The sequence below is a fragment of the Pinus tabuliformis genome, chromosome J (genome assembly GCF_031772625.1).
Source record: "Pinus tabuliformis cultivar Carrire ecotype Pingquan chromosome J, CPIR1, whole genome shotgun sequence".
Lineage (NCBI taxonomy): Eukaryota > Viridiplantae > Streptophyta > Pinopsida > Pinales > Pinaceae > Pinus > Pinus tabuliformis.
In genome coordinates this window covers 635,265,915-635,280,468 of record NC_142295.1, presented here as the reverse complement: position 1 = coordinate 635,280,468, position 14,554 = coordinate 635,265,915, and the positions used below count along the sequence as shown (strand labels likewise).

Genomic DNA, 14,554 nt, shown 5'->3' with positions numbered 1-14,554 from the left:
TGGGCCTTGGTTTTGGGGAACATCGGGGCTGTTTATGACCCCATGGTTTCCAGATTTCGATCCAAACAAAATGACTGTATCCAAAGTGCCGGTCTGGGTCCGCCTATACAACCTTCCCCTTCACTTTTGGAGTGAACGAGTACTGGAAGGCATTGGGAACAGCATAGGGAAATATATCAAAACAGATCTAGAAAGGATTGATGAAAGGGTCTACACTTTCACACGCATTTGTGTGGAAGTAGATCTACGTAAAGGGTTGCCGGACAACATAAGGCTGATCTACAAACAACAAAATTGGCTGCAAGCACTAGACTATGAAAACACCGCTTTCAGATGTAGGCTCTGTAGGCAGACAGGACACTTGCAAAGTACATGTCCAGAAGACAAGAAAGTAAACAATAAAAAGAAGCAGAAAGGGAAGCAGAGGAAAGGATGGCAATTCCCCCCCCCAGACTCAGAGGACGAAGAATCAGAAGCAGAGGAAGAAGAGACCCCCGCAGAGAATGCTGAGGTTTCTAAAGAAATGGAGACTCAGAAAGGAACCACATCAGACAACAAGGCTTCACAGTTTCACTCAAATCAGGCAGAGAAGGTAAGCGAGGATCTGAATATGGGAGGGATCAAAAGGCATCACCACTCAGACACTTCAGACTAAGACAAGGAAACAGCGTCACAAAAAGCAGAAACACAGTTAGTCATAGCTTCGATTGAGCCCACTCAAGGAGAGTGGCGCAAGGTCGAAAAGAAAAAGGGGAGAAAAACTTGAAGGGTGAGTCATTTACTCACTACCGGATTCCAGTTTTTCTGCCTTTTTCTCCCTTCTTCTCTCTTTCTCTTTTTCTTCTTCTAATGCAAGTTAGTTTTTGTAATGTTGCATGGGGTGCGAAAGCACTTGAGCCCAATGGGCATCTTACGGAAATGCTTCAATGCATCTGCTAGTGTAACTTTTCATTTTTTAAATAAAAAGTTACCGATTTTTTCCTTGGAAAAAAAAAGTATGTCCCTGCAAAGTCCAAACAGATCAAACAGAGAATTCAATGGCAGGTGGACGCATTAATGTAGATGGGAAGATGTTAAATCTCTCATTGATGTTGCAGCTGAAGCCATTGCTATGGCCAACACCATGTGATTTGTGCACCTGAAGAGTTTCCACGTATAGAGAACCGTGATTTCCTTTGCAGAGAGATTTGACATCATCATCTCTGCATTAATGCATCCATCTACCATTGAATCCTCTGCTCGATCTGTTTGGATTTTGCAGGCGCGTATTTACAAGTCAAATAAGTAGTATAGTACCTATGTGTCATGTTACAGAAAAAATATTTTTTTAAAGTTCTAAATATCTGTAATTTGAAATTTCTGAAAAATAGATTTTAAACCATATAAAATAGTCATACCATTTGTCTTTAAGTAATCAAAGTGAAATATACTAACTGGAAACTTTGAAAATTATTTTTAGACTCGTCAAATATTTGATTTGCTATATGTATATTTAAAAATTTTAAAAACCATGGTAAAATTGTTATATTTGATACAACAAATTGAAAGTCAAATCAATTTACCAAAGTAATTACAATATAATCTGTCATAGGCAGGTATAATACTAAACAACTATAGACATATGCATGTCAAAGGTACACAAGATAAATCGCTAACATTTAAACTGGACAGAAAAATAGAAAATAAACACAATCAATAGAGATGCTGAATGGTAAAAATTTGAGACTTCTAATTAAAATGAAAGCTCAAAGTACTATATTCACACTATTTCTACTCAAAGTACTCAAATTCCAAAACACTAACTTGAATACAGCTGTTTGCAGTAATTTACTGACTCGTATTGGACTAGTATCTTTCTTCTGCAATTTGCCAATGCAGAAGGGCCTTGCTGGCCGGGGGCTATTAAGAAGCAAAACTTTCCACAGGCTTCAAGATCTAAGATGATAGCAAATATATTCAAGTGTGCAGAATAGTACATATGGTATGGAACTCTCTACAGACTACAAGTAATCAGCAACCCTCAAAACTAAGGCTTTACTGACTACAAGAAAAGACAAGAAAATGATTTGGATCTTTATGCTTTACCAACCAGGAAATTTGTAAGGAATCCGTCAGTTGAACTATAGTCTACATCTGGCCAGATCTTTTGCAACTTTATTTGGCATAAGTAATCAACAGAAATCCATGGAAAGCTCAGAAGAGGAGCACTGAAATAACCATCTGGTTCTGTTAGTTCCCTGGCCTTCTTCACCCATGTTGGATAATAGGTTACATGGTACCATGCAGATGCTTTGGATTTATATTCAGAATGTTTGCAGGGCTCAAAATTATCACAATCTTTCTTTCCCTCAAAAATTAAACGAAACTCCTTTCTCAAAGCTCTATAAGCATGCTGCAATCTTTCTTTGATTTCACCCTGTCGCCTGCTATTATGCTTGGAGAGAGAAGAAATGTGTCCAGTGACCACTTCCCCCTCTTTTTTAACATTGAATTGGCCTAACAAAGCACGAAGTTGTTGATCATATAAACACTTGTAGTTCCAAGCTTCTTTGATATATTCCTCAAATCCAACAGCTTCCAAATCATTATCGTAAGGAAGTGCTTCAAATATATTCTCAAAATTAGCACCACTTTTCCATTTCTCTACCTCTTCCCCAAACATATCCTTGATTCTCCGATACAAGACACCCAAAATCTTCTCTGATTTATAAGAAATTAAGTCCTCTTTATCCATGAAATCTGGATATAGCTTAGGTTTCAGATCTTGAGGCATCACTGCTACTTTTCCTGTTTTAGGAAAATCAACAGCCATCGCTGCCAACTCTGCAAGTTTGAGACAATTTTCATCTAAGGCACCATAATCACTTTTATCTGCATAGACAACATGGGCATTACAGATAACACCCAAACTATCATTCACCATGTGTCGCACAAAAAAGTCAATAATGTCCTGCAAAGCATTATTTTGTTAGCAGATTATTTAAGCATAATCTTCAAAGTTCAAAGTTGTTCTTTATAACCAAAACCTCACTGTTACTTTAAAGAAGCAAAATATAAAGCAATATAGAAAGTAAAGACAGTTCTGACAAGATATTTGGATAACAGACATAATTACTAACTCATGCTACACAGGAAACACTCACATGTAAGCAAAGAAACCTACACACTCGGAATCGGACATGGGATGAAGAAATTAAAGAAACCTTAAATACAGAGAATCTGCCTAGCTAGCCATAGCGATCAGGCAGAGAAAAAGGAGCTCTGCAGATGGCCTGCATAGCAAATCCACTCATAGTACACAATTAAGATGATCATCCTAGATTAGATGTTAAGATATAATAATCTGAACACTAGAGATGTAATAGAATATTAATATGCTGATATGTGACAAATCACATGTGAAACAGGATGTCAGAGTTCAATATATTCTAACATCTTGGGGTATCACGTTAATTCAGTGCCCAACACTACAGGGTGTTACAAGTACACGTCTAATTTTTCAAACACCATTATATTTTAATTTCTGATCCTCCATTTGGAAAAAAAATCCACTCGATCTCCAATATTGTTAGTCATGTGCAACATGGTGCTACAGAGAAAATTGTGACAGCAACAGAAGAATGTTGGGTTTTCATAGAACTCAGAATTTGGCCAGTTGACACAGGTTGCAGTTGCGATCAGCAGACTGCCTGACAGAGAGAAATAAGCTCGGAGGTAAGTCTGGAATTAGAAAAGAGATGAATTGGTTGTTCGGTTGTTGTTAGGGTATTTTGTTTTTAAAGAAAATAGAAAGTATTTAAAATTTAATGTTGTCCAACTCCCAGAAGTTCAATGGACACAATTACAATGTATGGAAACAGAGGATAATAGAGATATTTGAATACCAGGAGTTAATAGAAGTCATGAAAGGTAAGGTGACAAAGGATAATTGTGAAAATGAGAAGCAGCAAAAAACATGGGAAACCAAGAATCAAGAGGCTGTTATGCTGATAAGTTTATTAGTTACTGATGATATGCTTCCCCAATTGTACGATACCACCAATGCATATGACACGTGAAGATTGCTGAACCTGCATGAAACTTCCAAGAAATGTAGGGCTCTCTAACTACTTTATTCCACAAAGCTGGAACAAGGGGATTCAATTTTGAGAATATCTGTTGCAAGGGAAGAATATCAGAGATCAATTACTTTCCATAGATTGGGAGAAAGATGAGAAGGACATGGTAGTAATTACTCTAAAGAGTTTGCCTCAGTTCTTTGAGGACTTTGTTGAGATATTGAATATTATACCTAAATCCACTGGTATTACTTTTGACAAGTTGTCAATCTAGTTGTTGCAGAAAAAGCATCAGATGAAGCAATTCAATAGTTCTGAAGAAACTTCAGAGAGTGCTTTTGCTGTCAACACAAAGGTAAAATCAGGCAGCTGCATAGCAGAGGGAAAAACAGTTCACAGTGCAACTACCACAGGCAACTTCAATCCTGATTCCTAAAACATTAAGTGTTACTGTTCTGGCAATTTAGGGCATATGAAGAGAAATTGCAGGAAATGATTGTAGGAAATGGAACAAAATAAAAAGCAAACTTACAAAAAGGAAGTGAATGTTGTAGAGCATGAAGAAGAAGAAGAGTTGTATGCTTTCGTTGTTTCTTGGGTGAGAGTTAAGTCTTCAGATGATTAGTTCTTTGACTCTGGAGATTCAAAGCATACAACAAACAGGAGGGACTGTGGTTTGTTTCCATAGTAAAAAAGGAATCCAAACTGGATATTCAACCTTACGTGATTGCAGGAAGCATTTTGTTGAAGGCTGTAGGGGACTGTGGTTTGTTTCCATTGTAAAAAAGGAATCAAAACTGGATATTCAACCTTAGGTGATTGCGGGAAGCATTTTGTTGAAGGCTGTAGAAATGTTAAAATTAAATTGTCCAATGGTTAAAAACGCACGTTCCAAATGTAATTTACATCATTAGTATAAATAGAAGTCTTCTTTCAATCAATGAATGAAGTAAAACCCACATTTGGAAGTCCTATTTAGAAATTACAAATGTTTTGTGAAGAGCAAAAAGAGTAATAAGGTGCTTGCATCAGAAATAAAGGAGCATGGATTGTACAGATCTATCGAAGTTGATATGGCAGAATCTTGTGCTTTGGTAGCCAGTCTTGATACTAGCAACAACTGTTTATAGCATCAAACATATGGACACCTAGACTTCCAATGTGTTTGTCTTTTCTACAAAACTAAGATCGTATACGGATTGCTTTCAATCTAGGGAGAAAAAGGAATGTGTGTAGCATGTTTGGCTGGTAAACAATGCAAGGCCTTTGATCAAGGTAAGACATACAAAGGTAAAGGGTGTTAAATTTCACTGAAAACTAAGCAGGCCCATCAAGATGGTTCCTATCTATGGTGCAAGGTATTTTATTCTCTTTGTAGATGATTTTTCAGAAAGCTGTGGGTTTTCTTTAAAAAAAAGGGTTTACCGTTTGATGCATTTGTCGAGTTCAAAAATTCTAAGGCAGAGATGGAGAATGAATCTAGTAAAAGAATTAAGGTATTTTCGTCCAATAATGGAGAGGAATTCACATCAGATGAGTTTGACATTTGCAATAGAGAAGGGATTCAGGGGGAGTTCATGACACCTTACACATCTCAGTAGAATGCGGTGGTATGGAAATATGAAAGATAATAGTGATGGAGAAGACAAAATGTGTGTTGCAGGGCAAGGCAATTCCAAATAAGTATTGTGCCAAAGCAGTACATACTAATGTTATAAACTAAAAGAGTCTTACAAAGTCGCTTCAAGGCATTGCACCTAAAGCAGTGTGGTCCCATGCAAAACCACATGTAAATCAACAAGGTTATGCTGCTTATGCTTTAACTCCTGAAGAAAAAAGAAGTGAATTACACCCAAAATGCAAGAAAATATTATTTATTGGCTGTAGTGATCAATCTAGGGCCCATAGGTTGATGGATAGTGTCCCTAATATAATAACTATCAGTAGGGATGTTTTATAGATGAGAAATCACCTCTGTTTTAGCCCATTCTAGTGTTGGAAAAAAAAAAGAATATTCACTGGTTTGAGGGTAAAAAATCTGCCTGGATGAAACAACAGTAATAGGACCATGTACATGCATCAAAAGATGATGTGCATAAAGCACATAAAGAAACTAAGGCTGAAATTGTTCAAGGAGCAGGGGATGTGTCTGATTTGAGCAACAAAACAGCAAAGCATATAACTAAACAGTGATGTCACACTAGAGGATGTGGGAGAGGATGAGCTTCCACATGCTAGACAAGAATGGCCCAGTTGGAGACTGATGAGGAAAGATATAACTTGCTCAACAACTTACACAAAACCTAGGTCGTCTTCTCTTGCATTACACAAGTGCTAAGACCCAAGCCCATCCCTAGTAGTAGCATTCATCTTCATGTTTGGATTTACATCGCAAACCCTGGTTCTTGATCCCTACAAGACTTCCCCAAGATAAAAATACAGAACAAGGAGTACATCAATAGTAAGTAACAACAAAGGCTCTCTCCTCCTCCCTTTATATAGAATAAGTGAGGAAGACCAACATAAAACATGGGCTAGGTCCACACAAGTGACCCTAGACTTAACAAGGCAATCCGACATGGAACACTCCACTAAACAACAATATATAAGTGTCACTCTAGGGGTTTACCCAAATCCAAGGTGGTGCACCCTCCAAGAATGATGCACCTTGGGCTCAATATCACTCCTCCAAGATGGTGCATTATCCAACAACTTGTTAAACCAATGCTCCCTCTTACATGGTGGTTCATTATCATCCGAATGTTGGAATGGGATCTAGACCAGCAATGCTACTAAGGTCTGTAGAATGTAGCGATGGTCCCTCAAGTATAAATTGATCTAAAGTAGGAAGCAAAGCCACTATCAATCTCTCTCTTAGTACCCCTAGCAAATGAAAGCACCATGAAAATGAAGTGATCCTCTATGTGGAAGCTACCTAGGAGGTGGTTGAAGAGTATGGGAACGAAGCCCGAGGGCCTCCTACATGTATAAGGCCAGTAATATTTAGTCATGGTACCTAAAGAAACTAGAGAGGGTTTATGACTCCTTGAATAGATAATGGAACTTCTCTCAGATCTCATAGTAGATAGGGCAGTGGAAGATGAAGTGCTTCTTTGTCTCAACCTCTAGAAGATGGCAAAATTGGAAGATCCTATCCGACCAGTGAATTTGGTTATCCGTCTCTACTTCAAGTCTATGTGAACCCACTCTAAATTAGTGTTCCATGGGGACACATCCCCTAGGGTGGGGTGCACACACCTCACGCTTCCCACGCACCTGGGACGAGGGATGCGTGGGGAAACGTTTCCTCGTGTCCCCCTTTTGGGGAGACGCAGGGAGAAGCAAGGGGAAACATTTCCCCAAGGTGGGAACATGTTTCCCCAAAAGGGATGCTTCTGGGTGCATCCCCTCAAAAGGGGGACGCCTAGAAGCACCCCTTTTGAGGGGGGGCACCAAGAAGCACTGATCTGGATTTAAACAGGAATGCAACAAATTACAGATATAACCATAAATACAAAGATGCAGTAGAAATAACACTTCATTTCATTAATTTCAAATACTAAAATATGCTTACAAACAAAATGGAAATAAAACTAACTCGAGCGATGGTAGCTTATCTCTCAAAAGAGATGTGGCGGCTACATGCCTTTGAACTGTGTTACAATGAGACTCGAAGGCCTATTTATTGTTGAGAAACAATGGAAAACCCTAAACATCCAAAAACCTAACCCTAGGAGATGAAGCGCCAAACTATGGGCCCCATTTGGGTAAATTGGTACATCAACTTCCCGAGGTCGTAACTTTGGCATACGATCTTCGTTTGACGCGCACAATACCTCATTAGAAAGATCTATCCGAGGACTACAAATTTTGAGTGATCAACATCGGTCATCGGTCCACTACCGATGTTGCTCCCGATTTTCCCAAAAAACGTCATTTAGGGCCTCAAAACAGCTCCGAAAGTTCAGGACCTGAAAAACTGCCAAAAATAGTAAATTGTGCTACAAATAAGGAAACTGAAAAACTGAAAGAAACAATGGTGGGGATCCAAGTGGAATAGGCGGGTGGCCACCAATATCCACCTGGATCATTCCTCCCCCCTTAGGAGGCAATGGTCCCCATTGCGTTGAGTTCCTCCATGAGATGAGGAAACTTCTATTGAACTTGGTCCTTGGTGAGCCACTTGCCCTGGTGAAGGAGTTGGCCTGCTTTGACAACTCAATATAGTTGGATCCTTTGCTATCGGGTGTTCTTGATCTGCATGTCCATGATCCAATCAATTGTGGCTTGCTCCATGCAATCTAGCTTTAACTCTGTAGGTGTGAGTTGTTCTGCAATGTCTGATGTGTCCAGCAATGGTGAGAAGTATGGTCAAAGGCGGTCCACATTGAACACTGTGTGCAAGCCAAGGAATGGGGGAGCTCAAATGCATTGTCACCCACGACCTTGGTAATGGTGTAAGGTCCATATCGGAGTGGTCTGAGTTTCCGATAGGCTCCGGTAAGGCATTCCTTCTGCAAATGCAACCAAACTTTGTCACCCACCTGAAACTTGTGTGGCACCCAATGTTGATAATGTCTTTGCTTGTACTTGGCATTTGATTTCTCCAGAATGTCATGGACCTGCTGGCGGATATGTTGGATGTGCTCAATGAAGTTGTTTGCCTTATTGACTTCCGACTAGACATGAGTCGAATCTGCCTGAGTAGCTGCAAATGGTATGGCCACATCAATGGGACATAGTGGTTGGAATCCCAAACCCACCTAAAAAGGGTTGTGGCCAGTCGAGCTGAGGAGAGCCCAATTATAGTTGTGTTGGACATAGGGAAGGCTCTCATCCCATGTGCGTGGATGCTTTGAGTTGTACATGCGCAGAATGTGTACGATCATCCTGTTGACTACCTCTGTCTAGCCATCAGGTTGGGGATATAGTAGAAGGAAGGCCCAACATGTAATCCATGGAGATGGATTCCCAAGGTCGACTAAGGGTAGGCAACAGAGTATAGAGGCCTTGCTTCTTGATGGTTGGTTTGGCAATGGCGCAGGCAGTGCAGGATCTGATGTACTTCCTGACATCCTATTGAAGATTCGATCAGTAGAAATACTTCTGCAGTACTGCCATTGTTTTCTCGACCCCGAAATGCCCAGCAGCCAGACTGTAGTACGCTTCCCAAATCATCTTGGCTCGCTCGCTTGAAGGAACACAAAGGTGTCCCAGGTGGCATAGTAGGGCATCCTGGAGGTGAAAATCTGGAACTTGCTAACCCTCCAAGAGTATCTAGTATGTGAGGCCGAACTCTAGGTCACTTTTGTAGAGAAGTGGCCAATCAGAAGTCTCGTGCCCACAAGAGTTGAGCACGATGGTTAACACCCTGATCGGTGGTCGGCTGAGGCAGTGTGCAACATTATTGGTGCTACCCTTCTTATACTTGATATTCAAATGGAACTGTTGCAGGTAAGTGGACCACTTTTGATGTCAATCGTTCTGCAACTTCCCTTGCATCTGTATGAACTACATGGGTCGGTGGTCTGTGTGGATGACCGTTTCCTTCCCCAAAATGTAATGCTTCCATTGTCGGCAGGCCTACACAATGGAATACATCTCTTTGTCATAAGTGGGATACTTCTGGATTGTGTCTGAAAGTGTCTCACTGTGATATGCCACTGGATGCCCCTGTTGAGTAAGGACTGCCCCAATAGCATAGTCAAAGGCATTTGTCTCGATCTCAAATGGTTGTTGCAAGTCTGGTAAAGTGAGCACTGGTGCAGAGCAGAGGCGATGTTTCAACTCTGCGAATGCCTTCTGTTGAGATTCAGACCAAAAGAATTTTGCTTTCGCTCCTCCCCGGGTGACTTGACTCAAGGGCCAAGTGATATGAGAGAATCCCAACACGAAATTGCAGTAGAAATTGGCAAGGCCCAGAAAGCTACGAAGCTTTTTCAGAGTGGTTGGGACTAGCCAATCCCGAATGACTTAGATCTTGGTTGGATCCACATGCACCCCTCGTTCATCAATAATGTATCCCAGATATTGAACCTGGGTCAGGCCAAAAGTGCATTTCTCCAAATTGACACACAGCTTGTGTTGCCACAGTGTTTGGAGAACCTGTCCGATGTGGTGGAGGTGCTCTTCCCAACTCTAGCTAAAGATCAGGATTTCATCCAAGTATACCACTACAAATGAGTTGATGAATGGCTGCAAGATGTCATCTATCAGCCTCATGAAGGTTGCAAGAGCATTCGTCAACCCAAAAGGCATAACCAACCATTCAAAAAGGCCCTCCTTGGCTTTGAAGGCAGTCTTCCACACATCGGAGGGTTCGATTGGTACCTGGTGATAGCCGGACTTCAAGTCGATCTTGCTGAAATATTTTGCCCCCTTCAGTTGGTCCAGAAGGTCATCAATCCGTGGGATCGGGTACCTATTCCAAACAGTGATCTTGTTCAGCGCCCGATAATCAATATAGAGTCTCCAAGTCCCATCCTTCTTCTGTACCAACACAATCGGGCTCCCACAAGGCGATGAACTCGGACGGATGTGACCTTTCTGCAGCAGCTCCTAAATCTGCCTCTTGATTTCGTCGTTCTCCAGAACGGAGCACCGATAGATTGGTCCATTGGGCAGCGGCACACCTAGGGTCAGATCGATGGAGTGCTTGACCTGACAGTGCACAGGCACCCCTATGGGGGAGGTGAAGATGTCCTCGTACTCCTCCACGACCTTGTCCATCTTTTGTTGCCATGTGGAGGGGCCTTGTTTGGAGGTCGTGGCCACTGTCTTCTTCTTTCCCTGAGGGCGTATCATCAAGAAAACAAATTTCCCGATTTTGGAAGTAAGCTTATTGCATTGTTTTGCAGTAACCAAAGAGATGGCGACAAGCAGTGCTACCTCTGGTATCTTATACAACTTATTTCCCAAAGTAACAATAGCAGCATGAGGCCTTGACTCATACACAGCATGTCACTTCCATAAGTATGGTTGGCCTAATAATACATCACAAACATCAAGGGAGCAACGTCACATAATACCTCATCCGTGAAGGGTTTGATGTTGTATGGAAGGCAACACCGCTAGCTCACGCGAAGATCTCGTCCTTGGTGAAGCCACCCGATGGTGTATGATTGTGGATGTGTTGTGGTCGGTAAGCCCGTCCGCTTCACGACCTCTGCCGAAATGAGGTTCTTTTGGCTCCCGCTATCGACAATGAACTGTAGCAGAGAACCCTTTACCCACATCTGGGAGTAGAAGAGGTGCTCCTCCTCCTCTGGATCTTCGGGTTCCTCCTTCTAGATCTTCGTGGTGGCAACGGTGGCGTTGAGCTTCGCATCGATAATCTGCTTCCCTTTGTCATTCCCCTTGTCGAGTTCTGACTCATAGTCGAAACATGCATCTGATTCCGAAGCTTTTAACTCGGCCACCAGTGACTGCTTGGGCTGACACTCACTTGTGTTGTGAGTGGAGCTCTTATGGAACTCACACCACTTTCCCATGTCCTTCTTCGGCTTCGCGGCGTTGTTCTTTGCTTGCGGCTTTGGCGGGTTGTCCTAGGTCACCTCGCCTTGACTTTGTCCTTTGTTCTACGGTTTGGGGGCACCTTTCCCTTGCTTTGGATTCGCAGATCCAAAGTCTCGCTTCTTCTGTTTAAACTTTTGCTCGATCTTGACTGCATATCGATATGTCGTGCCGAGCGAGGAGATGTCCAAGAATTCCATCTCGTCCTGGATGTACCTGTGCAAGCAGCCGCAGTACTTGAGAACCAAATGCTTCTCAGAATCCTTGATACCCAACTTCGTGCGAAGGGTATGAAAAACATTGGTAAACTCCGGCACATCTTGGTCCCTTCCCTGTCACAACATTGTCCACTTTATGTATTTATCCTCATAGCTCCTGACAGGGTAGTACTGCTCCTTGATGGCATCCCGGAATGAGTTCCAAGTGGGTGCGGCTGAAAACAGTGAATTCGTACTTTCATCCTTCTGCTCACAGTAGGTTTCCCACCAGTGCTTGACATGGGGGGCTGCTTTAAGAAGTGCAAAAGTGATATTTTCCCGGCTAGAAAAATCATGAACGGAAAAATATCCTTCTAGCATATTTAACCATTTATCTACAACGTCTGCATCTATCTGACCCTCAAATATGGGAATGTCAAAGTTAACTTGTACCTTAAAGGGTGTGGCGCTTCCAGAGTAGCTGCCGAAAGTAGATGCATCGCCCTTGGGTAGCCACTGAAGGATCTAGGCAAAGTTGTCCATCATCACGTTCCTTTGTCGCTCGAGGGCTTCTTTGATCAAGATTTTGATAGGATCTCCTGCCCCCTCGTCTTTCTTTTCATCCGCCATGGGAGGTCGTCAGGATTTGCGAGGCTGGTCTTGCAAAGGTTCGACCAGTTCAAGCCCTAACTCCTTATATCCCGACCTCGTTGGGGACATGCAAAGAAAAAACAGAGAAAGAGCAGACAGCTCTGATACCACTGATCCGGATTTAAACAGGAACGCAACAAATTACAGATGTAACCATAAATATAAAGATGCAGTAGAAATAACACTTCATTTCATTAATATCAAATACTGAAATATGCTTACAAACAAAATGGAAATAAAACTAGCTCGGGTGATGGTAGCTTATCTCTAAGAAGAGATGTGGCAGCTACATGCCTCTGAACTGTGTTACAATGAGGCTCGAAGGCCTATTTATTGTTGAGAAAAAATGGAAAACCCTAAACATCCAAAAACCTAACCGTAGGAGATGAAGCGCCAAACTATGGGCCTCGTTTGGGTAAATTGGTACATCAACTTCCCGGGGTCGTAACTTTGGCATACGATCTCTGTTTGACGCGCACAATACCTCGTTAGAAAGATCTATCCGAGGACTATAACTTTTGAGTGAGCAACATTGGTCTACAACCCATGTTGCTCCCGGTTTTCCCAAAAAACGTCGTTTAGGGCCTCAAAACGGCTATGGAAGTTCAGGACCCGAAAAACTGCCAAAAATAGTAAATTGTGCTACAAATAAGGAAATTGAAAAACTGAAAGAAACAATGGTGGGGGTCCAAGTGGAATAGGCAGGTGGCCACCAATATCCAACTGGATCAAGCACCCTTTTTGAGTTTGAGTTATATCAATTTACTATTCTAATCTTCAGACTTCAGTATCTACTATAGTCTATTTTGCTTAGTACTAATTAGATTCTAGAATGATGAATGATGAATTTAAATTTTAAATCAATTTACATTATAGAATGATGAATGATGAATTTAATTTTTAAATCAATGTAGATTCTAGAATGATAAATGATGAATATGGATCAATGTATTTCATTATTGAATCTCGTGGTGTATGGATGAATGATGAGTATGAAGGATATATGTATCGGTATAAATGATGAATATGGTTATTTAACTCAATTATGTATGGATCAACATATTTATGCTTTCATTATTGAATATGAATTTGAATTTTATATATATATACCCCGACATCTTCCCGTCCCTCCTAAATTTCCCTAAATTTTGAGGGTATTCCCACACATCCCCCCTATGTGTCTCTTTGCACCCGCACCCCCCTCGTCTTGGAGTCTTGGTGGAACATGGCCCTAAATTGGTCCAAGGGAATACGAAGAGAGTGCACCCAATGTCAAAATGTGTATGAAGGCTAGACAATGAATCTATCACTCGACTATAAGAAGTGCTCAACGAAGAAAGATATATTCGAACATAACCTGCTCTATGGGGTTGCCCAACTGACTTGTACAAACTGCTTATAAATGTCCTCTCAAGTGGTCTTGTTCAACCTTTACCATGTAGGTAAGAGGTGTCCAGTTGTATCCAGGGAGAATCTAATTCGAGAAAATCGGTCCATCAAAATACCCACAAAATCCAAAAGATCGGAGACCCTAGCAAACCAACAAGAAGCACAACCTGGAAGGCTAGCTAAGGCGATGGATTCCAACAAACAATAGGCCAAGCATGGATATTGGTCCCATTCCTTTGTCAAATTAATGAAACTCCAAATACGATGCAAAAGAAGACCAAAAAAGAATGAACACAATCTCAAGCTGGAAGGGTCAAGGATCAAACTCTACAAGGATGATCATTTGAGGGGCTATCTATTTGCATCTAGTGATGCATCAAAAGAGATGGGTTCACACTCACTCAGCTAAAGTCCAATCAAACCTTTGAACCATAAATAACAATGGGATTGATAAGGGTGTCCATGAGAAACATCTTGGCTAGTGTGTCCTACAAATAGTGTTGGAAACATTGTCCCTCAACAAAGACTAAGGATTCGTAGCCCTTGACCTACAGTTGAAGGGAATGCCTCAAACTAAAACAAGGCCCTAACAATAGCATTCCAAGTAATTATAGGTGATGGTGATCTCAATCTCCTCTGTTTGAAAAAGAAATGATTCAAGATGACCTTCTTCAACCAGTCGAAGATCATGACCTTGGTTTCACTCAAGTTGACTATCAATTGTTGAAGGTCACAAAGAAGAGCCAA

General features: G+C 41.4%; 1 protein-coding gene across 3 annotated transcripts in view; it reads right to left on the bottom strand.

The window, feature by feature from the left end:
- Positions 1 to 14,554, bottom strand: part of LOC149228544 (RNA-dependent RNA polymerase 6-like) — a 66,747-nt gene that overhangs the window by 34,019 nt on the left and 18,174 nt on the right. For 2 of the 3 annotated variants that reach the window (XR_016247876.1, XM_089378256.1), the window contains exon 3: positions 2,090 to 2,950. Coding sequence is in view for 2 of the 3 variants with exons in the window: in XM_089378256.1 (XP_089234382.1) it covers positions 2,090 to 2,950 (861 nt within the window). In the remaining variant the exon portion in view is untranslated. Of the gene's footprint in view, positions 1 to 1,709; positions 2,951 to 14,554 lie in introns of those variants that run through there. The other variant, XM_089378257.1, reaches the window with a different exon arrangement.